We start from the raw sequence: 26,430 nt of genomic DNA on the forward strand, positions 1-26,430 counted from the left end.
ATACCATATGATATCACTTGTGGAACCAAAAAAAAAAAGACAAACAAATTTATTTACAAAACAGAAACAGACTCACAGACATAGAAAACAAACTTACTGTTACTAAGGAGGGAAGGAGGTGGGAAAGGATAAACTTGGAGTTCGAGATTTGCAGATACTAACTAATATACACAAAATAGATAAACAACAAAGTGCATATTGTATAGCACAGGGAAGTATATTCAATATCTTGTAGTAACTTATGGTGAAAATATGAAAACATATGTATGCTCATGTATGACTGAAGTATTATATTGTATACCAGAAACTGACACATTGTAAACTGACTATACTTCAATAAAAATATATATATATATATAAAAAGATGAAGTATTAAAAAAAAAAAAACACAACTTACTTCCCTCCCCTGAGCCATCTACAAAAGAGGTGAGCTTACAATTAGATATAAGATTGAAGCATGAAATTGGACTGAAAGCTTTTTTTCTCTAAATGACCAAAAGTCACTAATAAGTTACAGAGAACATTCAAGATGAGATGCCAATTAAGGAATACAAATGGGAAACCTAACAGACTCAGGAAAATTATAAAATAATTTTATGTTTATACTTTACCAAATTCATATTGTTTAATAAATTGATGAGAGATCTAGTCATATAAGGAGTTAACACATACATGGAATGTAAAACCATCCAAGTGAGACAACAATTTGCTAGAGTAGAATAGGCACCTAATTAGACCACGTATTCAAGATAAAAGTTATTTAAGCTATTCTATAAATATTCAATAGACAAATCATTTTGTTTCCAACCACTTCTATTTTCAGCAAGTTTTATTAACTGCTAGTCACTATACTTATCTAAACAGGTGTCTATAAAATATGAGAACATATTGTAAGCATTTTAACACATTTTTTTCAATATAGTACATTATAGAATGATTTAAACATCAGTGAAATTCATTCAGGGTTTTACATCTTAAGGAGATGATTACACAGTTTCCAAATAAAGTCTTATGCAACTGCATTATTACCCATGAAAAATCTCAGTAAGTAGAGACTAATGACTCTGAAACTGTAGTTGAACACTATAGTTTTTACCTTCTAGAAAACCAAGCATACATACCAAGAAATTGATTTTTGCAACACCACAACTGAAATCTCATTTTGAAAAAACTAAAGTGAAAAATTCAACTGTGCTGCCAAAATTAGTCAAATTTCTACATGGTTTTCCTTTCGTAAAAACATTGTATTGGCTTACTAGATGTATTGCTTGTGACTATAAATGCAGGCATACAAAACACTTCACACACATCCTAATCAGAGTGAGATTTTTGCTGGCCCATCTGCTGTAAACTCTATGCCAAGAATCAAGAAAAATCTTGGAAGTTCTGAATCCTAGTCGTAAAAACAGAAGACAAATTCTGAATCATAGAGTGTTAGCCTTGGAAAAACACTCCAGTGACAACTTGATTAATTCAATGGCCATTTTAACTGAAGTAAAAGAAACAACAGACTTCTCTAAACAGTATAACTGCATACACGCTAAAATCATTTAACACAGACCCATCACTGTTAATTGTGCTTTTGTGTTGCTGTTTATGTTGTCTTTTCAAAAACTTCATTCACATTCAGCAAACATCCTATAATTAGCTATGGCTTCACCTACAGAGACAAACAGTACAATCATCTCAGGTTCTTAAATATTCCTTTGAAATTTATTTCAAAGCTGTGCTAAACAAGTCAGTCAGAAACCTTTAGCTGAGTGGTCCACCCACATTCAACCACCTTTCTCTGTGTAATGATAATTGCAGTCCATACAACAGGCAGCCTCCATCAAACAGCATCTGAGGACAGATTTCTGTAGGGGTCTTTCTGTTGCCATAGAAATGTCTTCAGGCCACCCTGTCCTCAGCATGAAACGTTACCTTCATATTAACCTGCTATTAGGGGGGTGTGTGTGTGTGTGTGTTGGGGGCATATATTAGCCCAAATTACAGAATAATTTAACTTGTCCTGATGGTTATAAATAAGACGTGGTCCTCAGTTCTAAAACATTCCCCAAAACAGAGAACACAAATCTTCTCAGTGACGGCAGCCCCCGATTAATGGGTTTGTGCTCCCCAGGTTCAACTGAAAACTTCCATAACATAGCAAAGCAATGAAGATCAGCAAAGAATTGTCCATATCCCTTTCTTCATCCTAAGCTCTAGGGTCATGGCTTCCTAAAAAAAAGGTAGCAGCAGCTGCTGCGAACTGGGGAAATAAATTTCATCCCGTCAACCCAAACATGAAAAAAAAATTTTTTTAAGAATCATTAATTCAGGGTGGGGAGGCTGGAAGACTGTTTTCTAAGTTATTTTAAAGGCTGTTTTTTAAAAGAATCAAATGAACCTCCCTGAAGTATATTAATGGGTAAAAATATGCAAGTTCATTTTATATATCTGTAAATATTTTTAGTGGAAATTTGTAGTTTAGCACTTGGGACCAGAGGTTCAAGACAGAACTTAATCTCCTACAGTGCTTGTATTTTAAAGGGCTTATTTTTAAGGCTACTTAAACACAAAATCTTCACTAAGTGTGAGGATAATTGAAAAAGTAAAATTATAAAAATCTAATTACTTGAACGTTTATTATCCCCGAATGCTTATGGTATGTCAGGGAGCAGGGAAGGAGGGAATGAATGGAGAAGTGGGTTGGAAGGGTAAGATGTTCGGAAACAGCAGAGAGGGGTACAAATATTTTTACTGCTCAATTATTTTGAGGGAGGTATTCTATTTCTTTATCACTTTGCCTACATAATCTTGATTTGTGGGCGAATTGTTAATTCAAGAATTCCTGGTATCAGATTAGGGGCCACTGACATTCGTTCTCTTAATTACTTCTAACATATAATGGGAGAAGGTGGAAGCCTCTTTCTATCTTTATAGAAGTGATACCAAAGCTCAGGAAGATTAAATGATTTGCCCAAGTTCGCAGACGTGCTCACAGGGCTGCCAGGAAGTGAAAATAACTCGACAGTCGGGGTGCGTTCCAGACCTCATTATAGTATTACTTTCGGTGTTACTTTATTTAGCGTAACAGCTACACGTCACACACTAAAATGTTCCTTACACCAACAAGGAGGAAACTTCCTCAGCACACAGTAATGATTCACTGTTAAATCAAGAATATTAGATTCCTTCCTTCTATCATTCTCTTCTCAAAGATAATTCCTAATTGTATAAGTACTAAAGATCGAATCCATCAATAGCCCTCTGACACCTGCAACGAGATGATGATATAACTAAGATTAGTGAAAGTCTTGCACAAGGAGAAATCTAAAAATAATTGCTGTCCAGCAATATGAGCCTGAGTTTGATCTATTTTTTTTAAATGCCATTTCTTTTGGAGAATCATGAAGGCACCCATCTGTACAGTCTTCATTAGTTTCTCCTAATAGGATACAGCTACTTTATTCAGACCACTTCCTCTGCAGGTGCCACTAAAAATTTTTCTTTATCATTTTTTTTTTAACAAAACAGTCTGGCCCACAAATCAAGACGTTACACTTTTTCATCTGTGCTAACAAGAGTTTTTACGTAACGTGATCTAAAAGAAGATATCATCTCACTTGGCCTACATTTAATTGATAGCTTAATTTTTTAAAGCAATTCCATTTTTTAAAATAAAGATGCTGTATATGTATGGCATCTGTGTGTGCCAGAACACACTGAGACAGTGATGAAGTGATCTTCACATCAAGAGAAGGGCAATAAACACTGAAATTAACCACAGAGTCTAAAGTCTTATTAATTATGGCATCCCACAAATACACAATAAGCCTGTTAAGTAGAGCAGTACAAGTAAAATAAAAGGGAATGATAAATTTGACATGGTATCTTAAAATATACTAAAAGAAAAGTATCTGGCCATCTTTCTAAGCTATTCATATTACCAGAAAGAATTACCAAGTCTGTCTCTAAAGCCTAATTCAAGAATAAGACTTAAGTAATTTTTTCTGAAAGTTTCCCTATCCATATATCAAATCATACAATTTTCAAATAGGTAGTTCAACTGAATTTTAACAAATGGGTATATGAAAAAGTTAATGCACCAGAAGTTTCAAATTGTTCCCTTGGTCTTGGGCTCAATCAGTAACAAAGCCAAGCTAAAAATATACAAGCGAATATAACAAAGTGGTCCACATCGAGAAGGGCCATAATCAAATACATTTTAATGACTATTACAACATTGGAAATCAAATCCTTAAAGCAAACCTCTGGATAGCAGTTGTAGGCAAAGACAAGGGAATAAATGCATACTCAATAGACCAGAAATAAGCAATCGAAATCATCTCAACCATAGACTTCAGGAAAAAAAAAAAACAGGTTCAAAGTTTCTACATGTTAATTATAGTTATTAAGTGTCATTAACAAAACCTACTACCCTACAGTTCCTCCTAATACTAATGTAACTTACAAATTTGCTTCCTGGGATGTATAGGCTGACTTATGTAACAATCATTTCCCCCAAATCTCCAAAGTTCTCTGTTTCCTAGGATCATTCAATACATAGCAAACACAATTTTCATTAGAGAACAGAATAATGCTCTATTTACCAACTTCAGCAAAATATGGAAAGGTCCTTTCTTATGTTTAATTTTTTTTTCACTACAAACTCAATTTATTTGGTTTTAGCTCATTGTGAAATCTGGGTCCAAACGAGCCAAAGGACAAAATGCCAGAAATCCTAGCTATGCCTAAGAAATTCTGTCACTTCATTTCAGTGCTGATCTTAAAAATTAATGTAACCATATTCTGTATCATTTTATTATAGGACTATCACATAATTTCAGAGTCTGTGTTTGTACTTGTGTTTACTACTGTACCAGCAACACACTAAGGTACAACCTTAACATCCAGGCCTAATTCTGTGGAAAAGGAATGAAGGTAGACTTGGCAGTGATGTCTGTAGCCTAAGCACAGGCCAAATGACAGCACTGGGAGCCACAGTGATGGTTACCTGGTAGCTCAAATTGAAACGCAGCAAGAATACACAGAACTCAGTAGACCAGGAATGTCAGATTCAAGACACCAGTGCTTTAGCACTCAGAAGCTATTCACGTTGACAGCGATTTACACTCAGCAAAGAAATCATCACCCACCACGGATGTGATATTAACTTGAAATTTTATAGATTTCTGAAATGTTGATTAAATTTAACTTGCATACCTGTTTTGTTTGTATGGCTACCTGAGACATATTACACAAGTGTTTTAAGTTTGTTTTTAACATATATTTATTCAATGCACTATTATAAGCAAAAAACCATACAATTTTAGAGGTGTTGAAGGTTTTTTTCCCTTTTTAGAAAGAATCCATCTGTGACTCATTTAACCTGCAGCTTACCATTACTCTTGTTACTCAGTCACCTCTGACTTTCAAATTATTGTTTTACTTTTGCAAGTTAAAAAAAAAAAAAAAGGCTTTCAGTCGTTTCTGCCTTGCTGAAATCTGAAGCAGCAATAACCCTTTTTTAATTTTCATCAGACTCTGTTGAAATGTTACCATCACAGTTCCATTACTAAATTAGTACCCTGCGTAAGCAACAGTACAATAGCTTTAAAAATACACAATTTGGAGTAAAACCAGCATGTCTGTGCCCAAGTCCAAGGATTAGTTCCTATACTTTCGCCATTGTTAATTTATGTTAACAAGAAAATTCCAATTCCAGAGATTTAACTCCCAATTAATGCAGTAGCTGAACTTACATTGTACTGTTCCTTTTTATTGTATCTTTGTAATACATACATAAAAGCACGGGACACCCTCAAATACTGCACTGAAGGTGATCCTTCTATTTTTAACTCTGGACATATAATAAGACAAAGCTGTGTGGCTGCGTAAAACATTTTTCTTCAAATTAAACATCAAAAAATTTAATGTTCAAAGGATGGGTTCTCCTAACGAAATTTTCATTCCAATAGGCCATCATCCCCCAAACTTGATTAACTTACCTAAAATCAAGCATCTCTTTTCCCCTGACAATTATTTCATCTCAACTTTCTAGCTTTTCTCAATTTCTGTGTTCTAGGCATAAAATCCAGAATGAAAGTCACTGTCTGAATTGATCTTTTCTGTCACCTTCATACCATACAGATCATTCACCTGGATTTTGATTAAAAATGGGTACTGACTGTGTCTTCATCACCACGTTATCTCATTAACTCAAGTCATCTTCTTACAATATAATTATGGTAACCAAACTCTTACCTGTTGTCATCAACTCCAGGTTTTCAGTTCCAAGTGCTCCAAAAAGAAAAGAATAAAATAGATTTTCATGATAAGCACTGTCATATTCATAATTTTGTTTATCCTAGTTGGGAAACTTCGTACAGCCTGAGTCTTTAAATTCACGGGTCTTACCAGTTCTAAAAATTCTCAAACAACGTGTTTTCAAGTGTGACCTCTGTTTCATCCCTTCTGGTCCCTCCACTGTGGGAGGTCTGAGAGTGTGTATATTCAACTTTGCCTTCTGGATAATTCTTACATCTATTTTTCCAATTCACCAATTCTCTCTTTAGCTATCATTTTTCTCCTTCTTAACCTCTCTATTTCAATTTTTTTTTTTTAATTTCAACAATGTTTTCCATTCTTAGAGATTCCTTTTGGTTCTTTTCTAGATCTTCCTGGGCATTCCCAATAGCCTTTCATTACCAGCTCACTTTCATAGTTCATCTTTTATTTCTTTAATTATGTATACACAGCCATTCTATTTTATTTATTTGATAATTCCAATATCTGAGCTCCTTAAGTATCTAAATGTTCAGTGTTATTGCTTCGGCTGACTCTCATTCAAAATGGTTTAGCTCCTCATAAAGTTGGTGATCAATGACTGTGATGAACTTAGCCGATGTTAAAAATCCTGCAAACCTAATATTAAGAATGATTGAGAGAAGACCTCTGCCTGCTTCTGGTGAGAGTCAGGGTGCAACTGACCCCATCTCAAGTGTCTTAATTTAATGCAAGTATCTCTGGTGGAGAACCTCTCTCCTTATTGCTTACCCAAGTCTTGATGTGCATTTAGCAGTCTTTCTACACACTAGCCTCAGAGCAATCACCATTCCAGTTCTCTGCTCTGATTTTGGCTCATTTGTTCTACTTAGGTTAAGGAGATGGCAGGAGGCATAAACTCTAGAGATTTTCTACTACTTAATCTCTACCAATGCATCCAAACTTGTATTTATCAAGGATGTTGTTGGTTGGAAATGATTTATCTATCACTGGAGATAAAATCCGTATTTTTTCTTAAACAGTTACATCCCCTGTTAGTTCTTGCTCTGAAATGGTTGATGACTTTTAACTCATTGAAACATTATTAGTCTTCCCTGCTTGTTGTTCAGTGAAACGCTCACATCTGACATTTACCTATAGTTTTTCTAGGAGCTTCCTTCCATACTAATTGAATCTCCTCATGATTCCACAAGTGCCTTATGCTCAGTTCATATTCTGCCACCAGTCACACAGCATCCTCCTTGTCTGAACCACCCTATCCTCTTAGCTCTACTGATCTAAAATCTGCCCAGTTGCAAAGCGCAAAGCACTCGAAAGAAAGATCTCGTTTTCAAACCTTCTACTTGTTACTAAGCTCTTGTTTCCTCATATATATCAATCCTTACTTCCTATAACTTCTGAAGTTTGTACTAACACTACCTTCTGAACTAGACATGAAGACACATACATCACCTATGATAAACTTTCAAGAATCTGAAAATCTACTGAAAGTCTCCTCATATGTCTGTTTTTCTCTGGGCTATGTATCTCTTTGTTACCTCAGCTGTGTTTATACAGGATGGTTTTCAAATTTCTCACCATTCTGACCATTTGCATCTAAGGAGATTCCACTTTCTCAAAGTAAAGCATGCTGCTCTAACAGGATATATGTAGCATTTCCAGTGCAAAATCAAAGAAATTTTTAGAGTTGTGACATCTTGCTAGCCATTCACCACCCATCGACATGTAAGAAAACAACCACTATGTCCTAGACATGACTTACTGCTGTTTAAAGAACATTCTTTACATAGTGATGTTTAACTGCCTATGAACCTTCTTGGTGTTACATTCATTCCATTCACATTTTTCCATCTTACCTAAATAACTTCAAGGAAGTTTCCTTTACAATTTTCTTAAATGGCTTGCTGAAATCAAAAAGTCTTTGGTTTTTCTATTCCAAGAGTCTTTCCCATTAGGTTATTTTATATATCATTACCCTATACTTACACAGTTCTTTCTAATTTATAAATTTCTAAATTGTGAATGTCCCAACTTTATTTCCTTGGATGCATCCAATGGCTCAGCAATGGGAAGAGAATAGCAATTATTAGTCCTTGTTATAAAAAGGTAATCAGGAGCTCCCAAAGGTTATAGCAAGCTAGGTGTATGGCTGGCACTAAATTTCCAAGCTTTTGATTCTTCATCTGTACTAGGTCTCTTCTACCCTGCCCAACTTTTGAGCATGCTTTGCTTTTAGGAAATATCCATGTTCACTCCATACTCACACACACAATCTATTTAACGTTCTCCAAAAAAAAAAAAAATAGTGAGGGATTGACAACAACTATAACATTCTTCTAGTTTTTTGAATTTATGCATTTACTCTATATTTAAAGGTTGAACATTTCATTGAACTAAAAGCAATTTAATCCTGCTTTTTTGGTCGTCATATGAGAAATAAATGCCTAAATATATAGGACAAAATTCTGTAATCAAAACATGGATGTAGTATTATGTAATAAACTAAAGCTACTTGTATTAAGGCAACTTGAATCTTAGCCACAAAATTTTTGGCTAATGAGAATAATGAACTATATAGCAAAAAATTCAAAATCATGATTCTTAGGGAAAAAATTCTATATATTCATATAATAATTCTAAGAGACAAGAGGCTAAGGCATGGTGGTACATGAATAAATGAGAAATGTTTAAAAATCTCTTGGTTTATTAAAATGAAAAAAGTTACATTAGGAAGCCATTTTAGCTTTTATTCATAAGGTCAATATAAGATGATATAAAATAATGGCCCCATCTAATATTATAAATTTAGTGACACTGTAGAATAATGTTTGAAGATGCAATTGAAGGCCTCAGTGTTGCCCATGCACCCAGCAGACTAACAGCCAAACACATCCCTACAGTTAGCAACAGAGAAATACAGAAAAGGGGTTTTTAAGTTCACAGAAAGGAAATGTTCCTGAAAAAGTACACAAATTTCTATAAAGTAAGAGGATATTTATTAACTTCTTCTAAGTAAATAATTAGTTTTTTTTAAATGAACCTAGAATATAATAAAAACATCAGGATTTACAGAAATAAGAAAAACATTCAGATGAGAAACAGTACTAACATAAGGCAAAAACTTGCACTCCCCGTGTTCTGAACCTTAGAAATGTACACTGTCTTTGAGCTGTCATTCTATGACTTTCTATCTCAAAGCAAACATGACCTTTTAAATAAAACTGTTTTGTAGGCCAGAGGCTCAATGTTTCCATTCCTTTTATGATTCTATAAGGTACAATGATTTAGGATCGGGTGTGTCGGGGTTTTGTGGGGGTTTTTGTTTGTTTGTTTGCCCCATGGAAGACTCTGGCAAAGCTCTGCTAACCACTTACTGCTCCATCACAGTGACTCCCAGAAGGTAGGTTCCAAATTTGCTTCTCAGAAAAATGCTACCAATTGTTTACTTAACAAGGGCTGCCAGAGCTGTTTTAATGTTTAGCATTCTTTTCCAAGTTCATTATGCAGAAGTTTGCTCATTTTCCCACCATATGCTGTTAAAAGAAAATCACCACAGTTTATCAGCCCACAAGTGTAGGTTCCCACTGAGAGCCCTTCTTTTAGGCAGCTCCTAGGAGAAATTACAAACCTGAACACTCCTTTTGTGAATACTGCTTTGGGTTGAACTGTGCCCTCCAAAATGGTATGTTGACGTCCTAACCTCCGGTGCCTCAGATGTGACCTTACTTGGAAATAAGATTGTTCCAGATGTAATTAGTTAAGATAAAGTCACATTGGACTAGGGTGGGCCTTGAGTCCAGTAATAAGGACAGATGTCCTTAAAAGAAGAGACACAGAGACAGAAATACAAAAAGAAAAAGAGATTCGGGTAATGCATCTAATGGCCAAGGAACACCAAGGATTGGTAGCAATCACCAAAATCTAAGAGAATTAAGAAAGGATTCTCCTGCACAGATTTCAGAAGGAACACTTCATTTTGGACTCCTAGCTTCCAGGGGTGTGAGAGAATACACGTCTGTTGTTTTAAGACAAAGTCGGTGGTGATCTGTTCAGGCAGCCCTAGGAAACTAACACATATACCACATTTCTTTCTTCTTTGGGGGGGGGCAGGGCAGGGAGTTAATCATGTTTATTTATTTATTTTTAGAGGAGGTACTGGGGATTGAACCCAGGACTTCCTGCATGCTAAGCATGCACCCTACCACTTGAGCTATACTCTCCCCCTCACATTTCTTTCTTAATTCAATCTTTTCTCTGTTCTCCAGGGTGTTACAGCCCTCCTACAATGTCTAGCTCCTCATCCTGGCCTCACTCACAGCACAGAGCCTTGTGCTTCCTCCTCAAACTTGTAATGTTCTTTCCCCTCTTTACTAACCTTCCCTGCACTTCATCACGTCATTAACGTAAGCCTTCAAAACGCATCTTGTCAGTTACCTTTTCCACGTAACTTTCCCTGATCGCCTCCCAGGCTGGGTTTTATGCTGAACATCTGTCTCCCCTCAGCACAGCCTCTAACTCTCTGACCCATCAGTCTTCCCCAGGAGACTGTAGGCTCTGAAATCACAGTGACTGCTTCTCACTTCTGTACCCCCAGGACCAAAGTTAGTATTAGGCTCAGAGTCTGCAGCGTGGGTGAATGACTCCTATCTCGCATTACCATGTGCTTTCCTCTCTTCATACCACCTCCCCTCTTCTCTCCCCCTCATGCTCACATAATTCTCAATGTAGAATTTATACAGGTAATTTAAGGGCTTCCTTCCTTTGAGAAAATCCTTAGGTGTAATTCTAGGGGGGAAAAAAAACAAAACCCAGCCAATGAAGCATGTGAGAGCCCACCTACAGGAAGCTGGGCTAGTCCTCAGGTTTGCCATGGTTTTAACCATCACCTGGTAAGTCATGGTCCACATTTCATTCAGCCTGACTGTCTGTCCCATTGATCAGCAGACAGACCAGCAGAAACAGCATGTGTGAGCCTATGTACAAGTTTGAGAACCTCCTTCCTTCCATCCATATAGTGACCACGAGAGAATTCTCACCCCTCTGTGACTTCCACAGAGAACGCTGCTCCACCCAACAGAGCAAAACAGAAAGAACTGGATGGCTCAGCAAATAAAGGCAAACAGTGGTGTTGGCAATGACCAAAAGAGCAGATCTGAACTTAGCATGAGGAAAAAAAAAGTTTTTCTTACCTTTAAAATAAAAAAGAAATGTTAAATTTTACTTATTTATTTACATTTAAAAAGTACTTTTATGTATCAGTTAATATTACCTTTGCATAGTTTCATCTGTTACTGTTTTAACTGCAGCACTTTAAAAATGGTACAATGTAACCAGTCTATGCTGAACTTCATGGCCATTCAAACTTATAATTGCATTTGAAACAGCTTTATAAACATTTTTCTTGTTGAAAAGAAAAAAGTCAGTAAAAAAAAAAAAAGTCAAGTACAGTCAAGTGCTTTGTAAGAAACCATTTGCACTACATGTCTATGAATTAAAATAATCCATCACTCATCTTTGCTGGTCCCTGGCCAGCCTGGCCTTGGTCTTTAAGCTGAATGCCTTGTTCCTGCCAACATCAACGAATGGCCCATGGACTCGATATTCCCAGTCTATACCCCAAACCACTTTACTTTGACCACCTTTAAATCCCATTTTTGACTTATTTCTGATATCTGCTCCTGATCCTTTGAATTTCCCATTCAAGGCCCTTCTCTTTCTCAGCCGGCCAGAACGATTTTCTGAGGTCCACCGATACAAACCCCTGGCTTTGTCAGCCTGTATATACTGAGGGCAAGTACACTCTCTTATATAACCATAATCTCATCACCAAAATCAGTAATTGCATCTAATCTACAGTCCATGTTCAAATTGAATGAATACACTCTTTCAATGTTGTCAGAACATTTATGTATTACTCTCCTACTCACAAACATACCTTTTTTCTAGGTTTACATCTCCAAGTGAATATATTAAATGTTCACTATCCCATCATTTTGCCAAAATTTTCCAAGCCTTCCCTTGGTTGCCAAAACTCATTCTCTTGATGTCCTCAAGAAGAGCTCACTGGATGCTGAAATCCTTGAGTTCTTACATGTTTAGAACAGGTTTTCTACAGCTTTACACTTGATGAAGAACTTTGGTTGGGTATAAAATTATTGGTTCATACTTTCTTTGAATTTCTTGAATTGTCCCTTCTTTTGTATGTTCCTTTGGAGATGTCTGATGCCATCCTAATTAGTGCATCATCATCATAATCATCATCATCATCATCTGTAGGCCAGCAGTCAACAAACACTTTCTGTGAGGAGCTAAGGAGTAAATTATTTTAGGCATTGTGGGTGACCTATGTTCTCTGTCACATTTCTGTTTTGCTACCCATTACAAATATGTATAAAAACAGTTCTTAGCTTGAATTCTACACAAAGATCAACCATTAAATGTAGTGTGCCAACCCCTGCTATAGATCACAAAATTATTTTCTTTAAAGTTCATGACTTTTACTAGAAAATAGGAGTTGATTATTCTTTGTCAGTTTTCCTAGGTACTTGGAAATTCTTCCAATATGTACCTTCAGGTCCTCTTTTAATCCTAGAAAAGTTTTTTTGGGGGGTGGTAGTTTTAAATATTAGCTGTGTTTCACTGGTTAGTTTTTCTTCTCCAGGGATTCCAATTATTCATCAGATAGATCTTCTCTGCCTGTCTTCTATTTCAACAGCTTTCTAAAACCAGTTTTACCTTTATCTTCTTTTCATTCTCTTGGTTATCTCCCTTTGTGTTTAATGTTCCTTATCAAGTTTTCCTATTCAAATCCTCTCCCACCCCTGAGCACATTGTCATTTAGTCTTTACTGCATATGATTTTACCTATTTTTACATTTATTTCCTAAGTTCGATTAAACTGTATTTTGCTTCTTCCTGTTTTGGGTCCATTTATGCTCTTAAATTTAAAGTTTTGACTTACAGGGTCTTCCCTCCTCTGTAGTCCTAAATAACTGTTTAAGAATATTTAATTCAGTTTGTAGTTTGTGTTCCAGTTTTCTCCTACTTTATGGTTGGTGGTACGAGACTAATTTTCACCAACTCAAAGATTTTGGGTCTCATTTTGTTTTCTTATTAGAATAGTTCTGGAGACTGCTTACAATTTCATTTCATGAATGAGGGTGGTGGGTTGGAGTGGTTAACACAATTTTTAGATTACCGGTGCCCTCTTCGGTTACTGTAGCAAAAATGTACTTTAATTTGTGCAAATTGTAAAACTGTACATTGTAAATGTACAAACATTTCTTTAATGACTGGTTTGTTGGTGTGATGAACCTGTGTGCTTTCCATTTACTTGTTTGTGTGTCTATGTCTTTCACGATCCTAAATTCCCCTCTGTTTCTTTTGTGCTTTCACTGGAGTTACCACAAGGAAATTTCCCATTTAATCTCTACGTAAGTTTCCTTTTGATGCTATAACCAATTACGAGGAATTTAATGGCTTAAAACAACATCAATTTATACTGTCTTATAGTTTTGGAAACTAGAAGTCTAAAGTAAGCTATATGTAGCTAAAACCCAGGTATTGGCAGAGCTAGTTCCTTCCAGAGAGGCTCCAGGTGAGAATTCATTCTTAGTCTTCCACTTTCTGGTGGCTGCTCGTGTTTCTGGGCTTGTGGCTGCATCTTTCCAGTCTCTGTCCCCATGCCGGTTCCATGTTCTCACATTGCCTTCCCTTCTGTGGTCAAATCCCATCCTGCTTCCCTCTAATAAATGTATATATGATTTCACTTAGCACCCCCCTCTCCAGATAATGCAGGAGATAATCTCCCCCATCTCAATATCCTTAATGGGATCAGATCTACAAAGTACCTTTTTCAGAAAACAAGGCAAAATTCAAAGGGTCCAAGGATTCCGCCATGGACATCTCACGGGGTCATTACTCCGCCTCCCACTTCCTCTCCCCAGATATGCTGCCTCCCCAAGGCTGCTCACATGCACTACGCACATTTTAAATCCTTTCCCTGTAGTCAGTGCTCTGAGCTACTCAGGCTCTTCTTCAGTCTTTTTGAATTCAGGATTGATTTTTCTCTCTTAAGGGCTAATTTTAGCTCAATTACATCTACACTTCTCTGCATAATTTTTCCAAAAACCCACAAAGGCTTGAGAAGAGAAGTAAGAAGTATTTTTTTCTACAAATTGGTGTTTACCTTCCTACTACAGATCATTTGAAGTTTGCAGTGTTCTGTCTTCCTACTGACCTAAAATAAAGCATGGGGTTTTACGGTTTTATCTGTTCTTGCTGATCTGCATAGATTTTTAGATGATGTTTGGAGTGATTTGGCTGCTGCAATTAAGAAGTATAAATCCTGTGTGAAACAAGCTAATAAACAGTATTCCAATTTGGCAAAGATCTGTCACTTACACAAAAAAGGCTTTTAAAAGTTAATAATTTAACATAATGGCTAAAATTTTCTATAGTTACTCACGTAAATAAGAACTAATTAGACTACAGACTTACTGAATTCCAGAACTGGCACAGACCACAAGGACCAGAGCTGTCAAACATCTAGTAAACACTTCTGCTTGCCCACGGCAACAGAACCACAACAGATGATCTCCTCAGAAAGAATCTCCCTTTCAACCAGAAAATCTTAAAAAAAATCAAGAATGAAGTGAATGTCGTTATGTTGAATGTCGCACTCTTGGTTGGTATAATACTTTACAGTCAATGTAAGTAAACATTGTCAAAGTCGCTGTCTCCTATCCTCTGCCTATAAAAATAGCAATTATAATATTTAAAAAAAGAACCATTTAGGAAGCATTAGGATGAAACAGCCAGAATGTGCAAGTTCCTCTGTAAATGAAGACTTAAGTGCTGTCATGGAACTTTGATGTATGGGGTGAAGAGGCAGAAGCGTTAGTGGCAGATTGTGGTCATAAAAATTCATATGTTAATATTTAACAAAAATGGAGATGAGGAAGCAGGATGTCTGCACCTTGCTATAAGTACTCCAGCCCGTGAGTATGACTGGCTTTGAGATCTTATGATGATATAATTGTTCTCATTAGTTAGCATCATCTGCTCCCAATTAGCAGGTAAAAAAAACAATGTCAAAGCAAGAAAATGTTATAAACAAGGGTTTTGAAGGTAGGGACATGTACACCGGTATTCCCTGGGCCATTATTGTACCCAACTATGTCAAACAATGGTCATGTCTTTAAATGAAACTCTGTAACTAACTGCAGTACAAATTGGAATAAGCATCACCAAAAAAATATACCATCCGAGGTCCAGCATGGGTTACATACTGAGTGTCTGATTGGCCATGCCTTGGGAAACACTCCATTTTCTTAGCGTCCACTTTATATGCCAGAAAAAAAAATGATTTTTTAATAGGTGCTATTAAAACAGTCAATACACAGTGTTCATACTGGAAGGCAGACACTTGTGCTAATAAATCTCAACATCATTCCTGGTGCTGTTCCCTCTGCTGGGAATGATCCCTCTCGAGCCTACACTAACCTTTTCAAGGTCTGTATCAGTTGTCACCACTTTGGCACTTGTCCAGATCTTCTAGATATAATCACTTCATGCTCAATAATCTCTTAATGGCTTTTAAAACCCGTATTTTTGCACTTGCCCATGCTGTTTGTCACCTGCATACAGGTGACACACATGGCAACGTCAAGGTATATTTAGGAGCCTGGCTTTGGTTCACACCAGGCGCCACAGCAGACCCTGCTACCTACCTGCAGTTACCACAATGACTGATGTTATCTTTCTTGAGAGTCAGATTCTTTAAGAAAGAGGAAGATAATATCATCTAATCCTCTAGGTTTGCCCAAAGAATTAAATGAAATAATGTATGTAAAGTGCTAAGTCCAGCAAATACTAAACACACAGTAGCTAATATTAGTCTTCCTGCTGCAATCTCCTTCTGCTTTCTGAGTGTCAACTCTCTTCGTATCAGAGAGTAATGTATTAAGTCCTTCAACACCTGGGACAATGCCTTGCACACAGTCAGAAGGCACTTTGAAAATGAAATTAAATGAAAAATGTTAATCGAACATTTGTTGAGTTTTCCACTGTGAAGGCACAGCAAGAAATGAAAAAGACATCTTTCCTGATCTTTATTTAAGTCTTTAAGGGCTGAGTCTAGTTAAAAAGCTGAGTCGAGTAAAAGAGCAGTTAATCTTTAAGTGCTTAGTCTAGTTAAAAATACACACGTACACATACATTTTACTCAGAAGACTGTGAGTGAAAAGGACCAAGCAGGCAGTCAAAAGTGAGTGCTGACTTGCTCGACAAACACAACTGTGAGTTAAACTGAAAGCTTATTTTTCCTTCCTTCATTTTCCCAAATAGACTTCCCTCTGCAATTCTTACTTCTCACTCCTACTCAAATCTTCGTTTCCATGGCAATATGTTTCTACCTTGAAATTCCTTCACTGGAATGTCTACATTCAGTCTACAACTATTTCTCCTGCTATCTTTGAACTGGCTTCTAGAAAAACTCAGTTCTCCCTCTGTGATGTGGATGAACTACAGAAATGTCTGCCAACCCCAGGCACCTTTCTCCATCTCATCCTCTTATGCTATACAAGAGTTCTTACATAGGACTACAGTAATACTTTTAGTACTTGATACATTTTAATATTTGATAGCAAAAGAAACAAACACAGACGCTGTGATGTGAACTACACAGAATTCAAGCTTGTTCAGATTCAAGCCCTTTACCCAATACGAAGAGAACATTTAGAGAGCTACTTAACAATCAAAACCAGAAAAAAAGAAAGACTGCCAGTAAAAGAATTATTCCACAAGGACTGGTTTCCCACCACCTGATCCTGAGTTGGCTAGACACTGGATTTCTCCTGCCAGAACCGCAGAACTGTTCAGGGAACCCTAATTTGCTATTGCGCTTTTCCACTGATGTGCTCTAAACACAACTCCTATTAGGCTCTTTAATGTTGCTTGATTTATCCTTAATTCCTCTGTTTTGAGTCATGTTGCCAAGGTCCTGAAGATCTGAAACACACTATTACTTCAGAATAGATGGTCGATTTGACTCTTCTGAAAACCAGTGAGTCTCTGGAGAGCAGCCTGCCAAATGCCACACGCGAAATGGGTGCGCTTCAGTCAAACTGTGGGTAGTAACTCACAGAGCAGGTCTTCCAAGAGCCATGGAATTCTCTGTAACTACCCCAGGAGCACAGCCCAGGGGGAAGGAGGCCCCCAGATTGCAAAGTATCACTTTAAAACCCCTCAAAATTGATAGAAGACTCACAGAATCAGTTCTGGTGTTCCTTCAATAATTGCAGCGCAGAGAGCTCCTAACTAAAGTTTGGGCCACTGAAGAATTCCATGACAATTTCTAGAATGGTTATCCACAAATGGGATCAATATCCCAGAAAACTGGCTGACCACCATTACAGAATTTTGATGACTATAACAAGACCTGGCACTGACTACATCATGAGTCAAGAGGCAATGTGGATTTTCTGTTAACCCTACCTATCTTGATACAGGGGAAAAAGCTGTCTTTCTCTAAATCCTAAATCTAGACCAGAGTAGCTAGAAAACTAAATGAACTTAATTAAAAAAAAAAAAAAGCCTAGACTGCATTTAAAATTCCCTTAACAAATTAAAATTGGCTACAGTACTTTGCAGTTTGTCCTAATGGGTCAAATGATCCTGCTTATTTTATTGTTGCATTTTACCAATCTTCACTCTCTAACTACATCATTAACATAATACCCCCCATGCTGTCATGAATTAATCCTCAGCACCCCATTTGAATGCATCCAGAATTCTAGGGATTGTAATCAATACACCATGAAAAGCGAAATAACTCCCCAAAGACTTGCGACGTTGAAAAGCAAATGTTTTCATTCCTCATGTGAGGCATGCAGGGTTGCCCTCCAACAGACTTTGACTTATCCTTAGATTCTCAACCTTTATCTGAGAGACATCCAAGCTGACTGCTACTATGATACTTTATCTCTTCCAAATCTTTCTCCCTTAAATTTCCTCAGTATAGGGCAAGGAAGGAAGTCCAGCGGGAGGCAGCAGTCACCCCAGATTCCACTGAGAGATTTCACTGTCAGGACATACCCTCTCTCCTTTCAGGGGTTCCGCTGTTGGTGCCCCTCCGCTTCAAATTCAGAAAAACGTAAAGTAGTCTGACAAGCCTGTTCCAAAGCATACAATAGTGCCAATACTGTGAGGAGTATCTGGTGTTTGCACCCACAAATTCATTTATATATACAATAACTATGTATAAATTACAGATATACACATATACAAATATATACACATATTTGCATTTTTGTGCATATACAAATTTATGTGTATAAAATATAACCTATATTTACATTGTATAACTATATACATATATGAATATATGTAAGGGGTGTGTGTGTGTGTGAACACCTAGCATTTACTTTTTCTAAATTTATTTATTTTTAGAGGAGTTATTGGGGATTGAACCCAGGACCTTGTGCATGCCAAGCGCATGCTCTACCCCTTGAGCTATATCCTCCCCACTGCACATTTACTTTCAAACACAAATTGTAAGCCATATAGAGGTTAGTGACCACATGGGCCAGACGTAGCAATGTGCCCTTTAAGGGAATTCCAGTCCAATATTCAACAAACAATTTACATGTTTAGTTAAGTCTCTCAACAAAAAATTAAGTTAAAATGTGACTATAATACACAAACTTCTGAAATGCCCTTTTCTCCATTTTCAGTATCTGAAACACTTGGCAGATCCATCCCTCCTAGCTCACCCAACATTTTAATTCTCTATCCCAACTTGCCAAAGCTGGGCTTTTTCAGTTCAATCTCCCTACCCCAATCCCCACATACTCTTTCAAAATGAATCATTCTCAGCAACAGTTCTCTTTCCTCTCCTGCATAAATGAGAGCATGCTGGTACTCCTGCTTTTCCTTTTCTACCCCTCCACACCCTCAAAAGTCCTCTCTTTCTCCTTACCCAAATTTTATATAACAAAGGCCCACAACAAAAAGAAGCTGGCAAAAATGAGAGGCAGCTAATACTCAGACATTATGTTTCCCTGTCTTACATGTCTATCAGAGACTACATTTAAGATAGTATTTTTTCATTTTCTGGGTATAACTGAAAGAATATTCCTAAATTTTGATGCCAGATGGACACTTACAAATTGTGAGAGTTGATTTCCTCAACTGAAAATGTTGTTTTAAGAATCAAACGTAACAAATTACTACATATAAAATAGCTAAACAATAAGGTCCTACTGTACAGCACAAGGAATTACATTCAATAGCTTGTAATAATCTATAATAAAATATATATATAGTATAACTGAATCACTATGCTGTACACCGGAAACTAACACAACACTGTAAATCAACCATACTTCAATTAAAAAAAAAAGAATCAAATGTAACCATATACATTAAAAGACCACAACAAATATCTGTTAATAAATTGCCCTGTCAATTCAACAGTATTTCTTAAGATAAACTCAAGTTTTTTTTTTTAGCTTTATAAATGTTAAAATAACGTAAGTATTTTAAAAGTACCTCCTTTAAGGACTAAATAACACACATATGACTGAAACATCATGCTGTATACCAGGAACTGATGGAACACTGTAAACTACACACTTCAATAAAAAAAAGTAAAACACATAACTGAAAACAACGTGGCAAGCTCTCTAGATACCATGTCTTTGGCCTCTCTACCCTCCTCTCAAGTAGAAGGAAGTATCCTCTTCATTTGATAAGGATCAAACAAAATATTAAAACTCTATTATCACACCCAGAAGTTATAAAGGAAAAAAGGAGTTTCGGAACCTGTGGATTTTCTATTACGTGATTGCAGGACCAATAAATGGCATGTATTTTTAATCATACGAAGTCTTTTTTTCAGAGGAAATCATATGCTTTGAGCAGTGCAAAGAATCTGATTTCTACTATTATATGAAGTTGTTTCTTGGTGTCTAATTTCCATCTAACTGAGTGAGTTTATTATTTAGTGTCAACTGAATTGCTTCCCATTTATTTTGACATTACCTCCAAGGGGTGAAATCTTCATCCTCTATAATACCAAAAATTATTTGACTCTTTTTACAAAAATTTTTATTGAAGTATAGTTGATTTACAATGTTACTTTCAGGTGTACAGCAAAGTGATTCAGTTACACATATACATACAGATATATATTTTCTTTTCAGATTATTTTCCAATTACATGTTACTACAAGAAATTGAATAGAGTTCCCTGTGCTGTACAGTAGATCTTTGCTGTTTAACTCTTTTCTATACAGTGATGTGTGTCTCCATTGTACATACAGGGTCAGAGTAGTGTTTGCCTCACTGCCTCGCTCCCTCACTGGTCTCTGTTGGAAACCCTACATCCTTCTGGTGTCATAAACAGACCAGTCATGTATGTTAAGTACGTTACAGGACTGAAGTTGAGCTCAACAACGCCACATCTACAGAAAAGACCAGCAAAATCAAGAAGCTAGCCTACTGTGTAGAAGCTTTGAGATATCTGATTAACAAAAGCTTTGCCAAGTTTCTCCTCAATGATTCGAATTTTCCTAAAAACTCCAGATAACAGTAGTACTGCTCGCACCTCAAGACATGATTTCAGTCATACTTAATAATACCAGTGACAGAAATGATAAATGACTGCTGCTGTTTTCCAACTAGAGAAATAGTTCACAAGTCACCCCACATCTCCCAAGAGTGTTCACATGTTAGGGCTGTTCTACTACAGTTAAACAAAAAGCCACCTGCCAGGTATTAAAAGAAAAAGTAAAACAGAAAACTAAGCTATTATTATTTCTTTTGGAAAACTTAAAACTATTTTCTGAGTGGTTTAGGGAGAAGCATATCTTTCTAGATCTATGGTTATTTAAATAAATGTCATTATTCTCCTTACCCTAAGGCTAAGGTGTTCTAGACTTCTCTCTTTCTCTTTCTCACACACACCGTATTTATGAGACAGTACTTCTCCATCTTAAAAAATAAAACGTCAACTAAAAGAACAGACTGGGGTATTTGTGCTGATTCTTTTTTAAAAAATATTTTTTATTTTTTATGCAATTTTTAAAGATTACACTCTATTTGCATTTATTACAAATTGGCTATATTCCTCATGTTGCACAATAAATAGATCCTTGAGCCCATCTTACACTCAACAGTGTGTACTTCCCACTCCCCCACCCCTATATGCTCCACCACCACTACTGGTAACCACAAGTTTGACCTCTCTATCAGTGACTCTGATTCTGACATTCAACTTTCACATATACTCATTTCCAATTGCTAAGGAGTGACAAAGGCAGATAAACTGCACTTCCCAAGGGAAATTAGAGACTGGATTTTGGAAATTGGGAGAGGGAAAGTGAAAGAAGAGAATAGTGTGACATGGGTCTTTTAAGATTTTATAAAATTTGTTCATTTATTTTGTTTTGTTTGGGGTTGGGAGACGTGATTCATCTCTTCTTCCAGCCAAGAGAAAGGCAGATTCTTTGGACCTCCATGTCAGAGATGACAGAGTCAGGATTCTGTGCACCAATACCTTGACACCATGTCCCAGTGAGACACAAGGGAAGGGGTCAGGGCACAACCATTAAAACAATGACACAGCAATTGACGATAGGACATAAACTGGTTAGAACCAACTCAGCCCAAGTTGGAGGAAGATTCGACTTCCAGTAGAACTTGAGGCTCATTATAGGCTCACTGTAATACATCAGCGTGGTAAATGACACAACTTTAGGCACCATGACAGTTCCCAGGCTGACTGTAAAAGGCCAAAAAGTGAGGGAGTCCAATTCCTGTAAATCCTGTCCCTTCCCCCAAAACAACTGAATAAGCCTCCCCTTCATTAGTATGTGAAATTACCCAGTCCCTAAAAACTAACCACCCCATACCCTGGGGCCGCCTCTCTTGCCTTCTGAGATGGCCTGCACTCTGTCTACAGTGTGTATCTCCCTGAATAAATCTACTTTCACTCTACTATGGCTTGCTCTTGAATTCTTTCCTGCGCTAGACAAGAACCTATTCTCGGGTGACACCAGGAACATAAACACAAGATCTCAGATTTCTAGCCAGGCTCAATAAATTAAAACGAAATAAACATTTGTTGAGAACCTACTTTAAGCACTGTCATAGATGTGCCAGACTTTAGCTCACCCCAAAGCCCTCTGTTCAAACTCAAAAAAAAAAAAAAATTAGAAAAAGACACCTATTCAGATGAGTAATTAGAAAAAAATTACCCTAGAAAAACCACGTGCTGGGGCTCCTGATTGGCTGGGAGAGCAGAGAGAGACCTAATCCCACAGCTCCACTGCAGGGAGGCTCTATGGGGAGCTCCTGGCCCCCGCAGCCCCCTGCCAGGCTTTCAGAGGTGGTTTCAGAATCCGACATCACAGTCACTCCAACAGCAAGTCTCACTCTGTACAAAAGAGGTGGGATCTTCGGGGACATCATTGAAATGCCAATTTCAATGCCTCCTCTTCTAAGTTATGGCACTTACAACATCAATATTTTAAACAGTTCAAGTATTTTTTAACTTCTAAATGAGTCATTCACTACCTTCGAAGAGAAGATGTAAAATAAAATGTCAATGACTAAAATGTGAACCACTTCTTCAAAGACAGAGTTAAGTACATTTCTCACAATTCGATGGTAATGGGCATAGAACTAGAAAATACAATGCAATAACCTGACGATGAGAATTCATGAGGCTGCACAGGAACTGAAAGGCTGCTGGAGAGAGCGGGCCCAGAACTATCAGTGTCACACTCACTGTACTTCTTAAGCAATGTCCTCACACCCCTGAGTTTTCAAGGAATCATCTGTGCCATTCAGATTTTACATGCATCCACTAATCACATATCAGGTATTAAAAACTCCTGAGATGTCTCCAGAATGCAGCACCCACTGGCTCCTCTAACAAGCCCAGGGCATCAGCCAGTCAGACTTTCCCAGAGGGTCAGAGCATCATCAAGGTCCAGGACGGAGGGCCGTTCTGTAATTTAGGTGGTAGCACCTAAGAAGTCCTGGTGACAAGGAGCCTAATGAACCCAGCTTTCCAAGCCCTGGGATTGACATAGCCTCCCACTAATTTGACTTGGCTCACAATCTGACATCAGTGTCATGGACTCTGCATCCTCTGGCCATCAAACCATACTACACCCAAGTACAAACTCAATTTCTCACTTTTCCAGGGTGAATGGTGACCACAGTACTTCTCCTATTCCATCTTCTCGTTGAATTGATACAAGCATCAAGGTGTAAAGCACAGGAAATGGCTCTGAAGGATGAAAAGGACATTCATCTGACATAAAGTGGCACTCAGGGACAGCATGACCAGATCACTGAACAACAAAGTACATCAGTACATAACAAAGTGTAATATCCTGAAACTTGCTATATATCCACATGACTTCGTATTTTCAGTCCTCTCCCAGGTGTATCTGTTCAATGCCCTTCCCCTAGTTTTTTAAAAATATTTTATTACTTAGTTATTATTATATTATTTAATTATTTTTTATTTTGGGAGGGGGGAGGTAATTAGGATTATTTATTTTTAGAAGAGGTACTGGGGATTGAACCCAGGACCTCATGCATGCTAAGCATGTGCTCTACCACTTGAGCTATACCCTTCCCCACCTCATTTTTTTTTAATGAATGAATAAATAAATATCTGGGAACCAAAGGTATTGTAGAAGGATAGCTTATTTTGCAAAACTAATCAGACTAAATCACTTCTTACTCATGAAAGACATAATAAATGGTTCAGTTTTAAGCACATGTGGTTTCTCTGCTTGAATTACCCAAGTAATTGTAGCTATGCAGAATCAGGCTAAATTCACTGCACATCTACAGCACTGTACGATTTCAGGAAAGTGGAGTGTCTCTAGAATCACACTCACACCACTTTAAGACTAAATGAGCACACGACAGAGTAGCACTCCAGGTCCATAAAAATAATGGGCCCAAAGCAATCCCATGGATGATTCCCAAAGTGTTACACGGAATTACAATGAAATCATATTGGTTAAATGAAATGGCATAAAGAATCTGAAAGGGTGTGAAGCATGAAACCCAAATGTCTAACCACTTAACTATAACACAGCTTTTATGTGAACAAATATCGATAATTCCAAATTTATCTAAATGAATTGCGGAGCAGATGAACGGACTTGAAAATTCAGTACCACAGCAAAAGTGGGGAATAAAACAAACGAGAAGGTGAGGAAGGAGAGGAGAGGAAACCAGTACATCTGCAAAGAGTGGGAGAGTCCCAGAGAGAATGGATCATCCCCAAAACTCAGCATTATACCAGCATCCTTCCTTCATTTTACATGTAACAGAGTCTGCTGCCCAAACAAAAGGATGGATTAGACCCTTTGCTCTGAAAACTCTGCTCTCAGAGGGCAGCTTAAACAAAGATAAGGCCCATTCCCACCCATGTGTCTTCATACTATCTCACCTACCCAAGAATGTTCGTTCACCTTCTCTATACATCCTCTCTAATCCTCCCATCGGGACTCAGTTCCATTTCCATCTGTATTATCAGGCCAGCACTTCCTGGTACCAACGCTAACCCACACCACCTTAGGTCCATGATGACTTCTGGGGAGCTTGTCCGTCCACAGCTCTACTGCAAATCCTAAATTGTCTACATATTAGCAATTGAAATATGCAGGCAGTTAAACCCTTTAGCTAAAGGCTGTGTTAGAAGCTCTGGGTTATCCTCTCCCAATTGCCACTGAGCATCTCTGGGCTTTAGGCAAATGACTGCATTATTATGTTCCCAATTTTTCATGTGAAAAATTGTGATCACAATACTGTGTTCCATCATTTCACTAAATTTATGCAAACATTAAATATAACAAACAATAAAGTACTCAGAATTGTGCAAGGGCTACATACAGAGGCAAAGGAGTACTGTTACCACCATTTTTCTTCAGACAGCAAACTTTGAAGAAGGCAGGGAAGGCACATTTCCAACACCAAGGAAGTGCAAGGCTAGATTAACCAAATCAGATTCATGCAATTAATCAATAGGCAACATTATTTCAATAAGTACTTTTCATGAAACATGATAATAAAGTAGTGAGAATGATTTCCCAAGACCTGCAAAAATCAATGATTTTCCATGAATGTTTCACCTAAGATATTGCTAGCATTTGTCAAACAGCAGTTTAGGATCACAGAAAAGCATCGTTTCTTTTTTTTTTTTTTTTTTTTTTTTTTGAGTTCAAATGTAGCTGGGTCTAACACTGAGAAGTTGTGTGACCTTGGAGAAGTTACATAACTATCATTAATTACAACTGTCCTCATTGGTAAGGGGTGGATGATCACTGTGGGACCACCAGGAATGTGAGAGCATGATATAAATGACCAGCCCACAGAGATGTCAATAAATGGCAACCTCCTTAACTATTCTTTTTGGGAGATTTAATATTAGTATCATCTTCCAAATAAACCACAGGGCTCCTTCAAGCCAGGCTATTGTCTACCTTGATCCCTAACAACCAGCGCTGTAAGTGATTGTTCTGAGACTAAATTAGCAGATGAATGTGCTTGAACTCAAACTGAGAGTTAATATGCCTGATGCAATTTGAGCTCAATTAAGTACCAAATTGGGTGGGTAGTGACTACAGATAGGTTCAATAAAAGTGCAGGGAAGAGACAGATCAATGGGGATGCTTCATGGAAGAGAGAGTTTTGTCCTGGGACTTGGAGGATAACCATGACCCAAACAAATTACAGGATCAGAGAGGGTATTACCTTAAAGCAACAGGCAGCAGCAAACAGATACAATGAACATTAACATCTTGATCTTCCCAGAAACGTCACTAGGTAGGTACTATTATCATCCCCGTTTTACAGATGAAGAAAATAAGGCAGAAATGAAGTAGCTAAACAAGGTTACAGAAAAAAAATGTTAAGAGACAGGACACAAATACAGCCAGCCTAGCTCTAGAGCCCACACACTTAACACAGAGAGTCACTGAGGCAAGTCGTGATAAATTTTAGCAGGACAGTGAGTAGATCTCACCCTGACAAGTGTAAGTGGGGAGAAATACAGTTTTTAAAGTATCAGTTCAGGAAAAAACCTCTTGTCCCTCCCACACTGTTGGTGGGAATGTAAATTGGTGCAGCCA

General features: G+C 37.4%; 1 protein-coding gene across 13 annotated transcripts in view; it reads right to left on the minus strand.

Annotated features, from left to right (window-relative positions):
• Positions 1-26,430, minus strand: part of KLF12 (KLF transcription factor 12) — a 407,719-nt gene that overhangs the window by 188,585 nt on the left and 192,704 nt on the right. The window contains exon 4 of one of the 13 annotated variants that reach the window (XM_072976360.1): positions 14,769-14,900. The exons of the other annotated variants lie outside the window; for them this stretch is intronic. Coding sequence (XP_072832461.1) covers positions 14,769-14,816 — 48 coding nt within the window. The 5' untranslated portion in view covers positions 14,817-14,900. The remainder of the gene's footprint in view (positions 1-14,768; positions 14,901-26,430) is intronic. 13 annotated transcript variants of the gene reach the window in all.

This window comes from Vicugna pacos, chromosome 14, assembly GCF_048564905.1.
Source record: "Vicugna pacos chromosome 14, VicPac4, whole genome shotgun sequence".
Classification (NCBI taxonomy): domain Eukaryota; kingdom Metazoa; phylum Chordata; class Mammalia; order Artiodactyla; family Camelidae; genus Vicugna; species Vicugna pacos.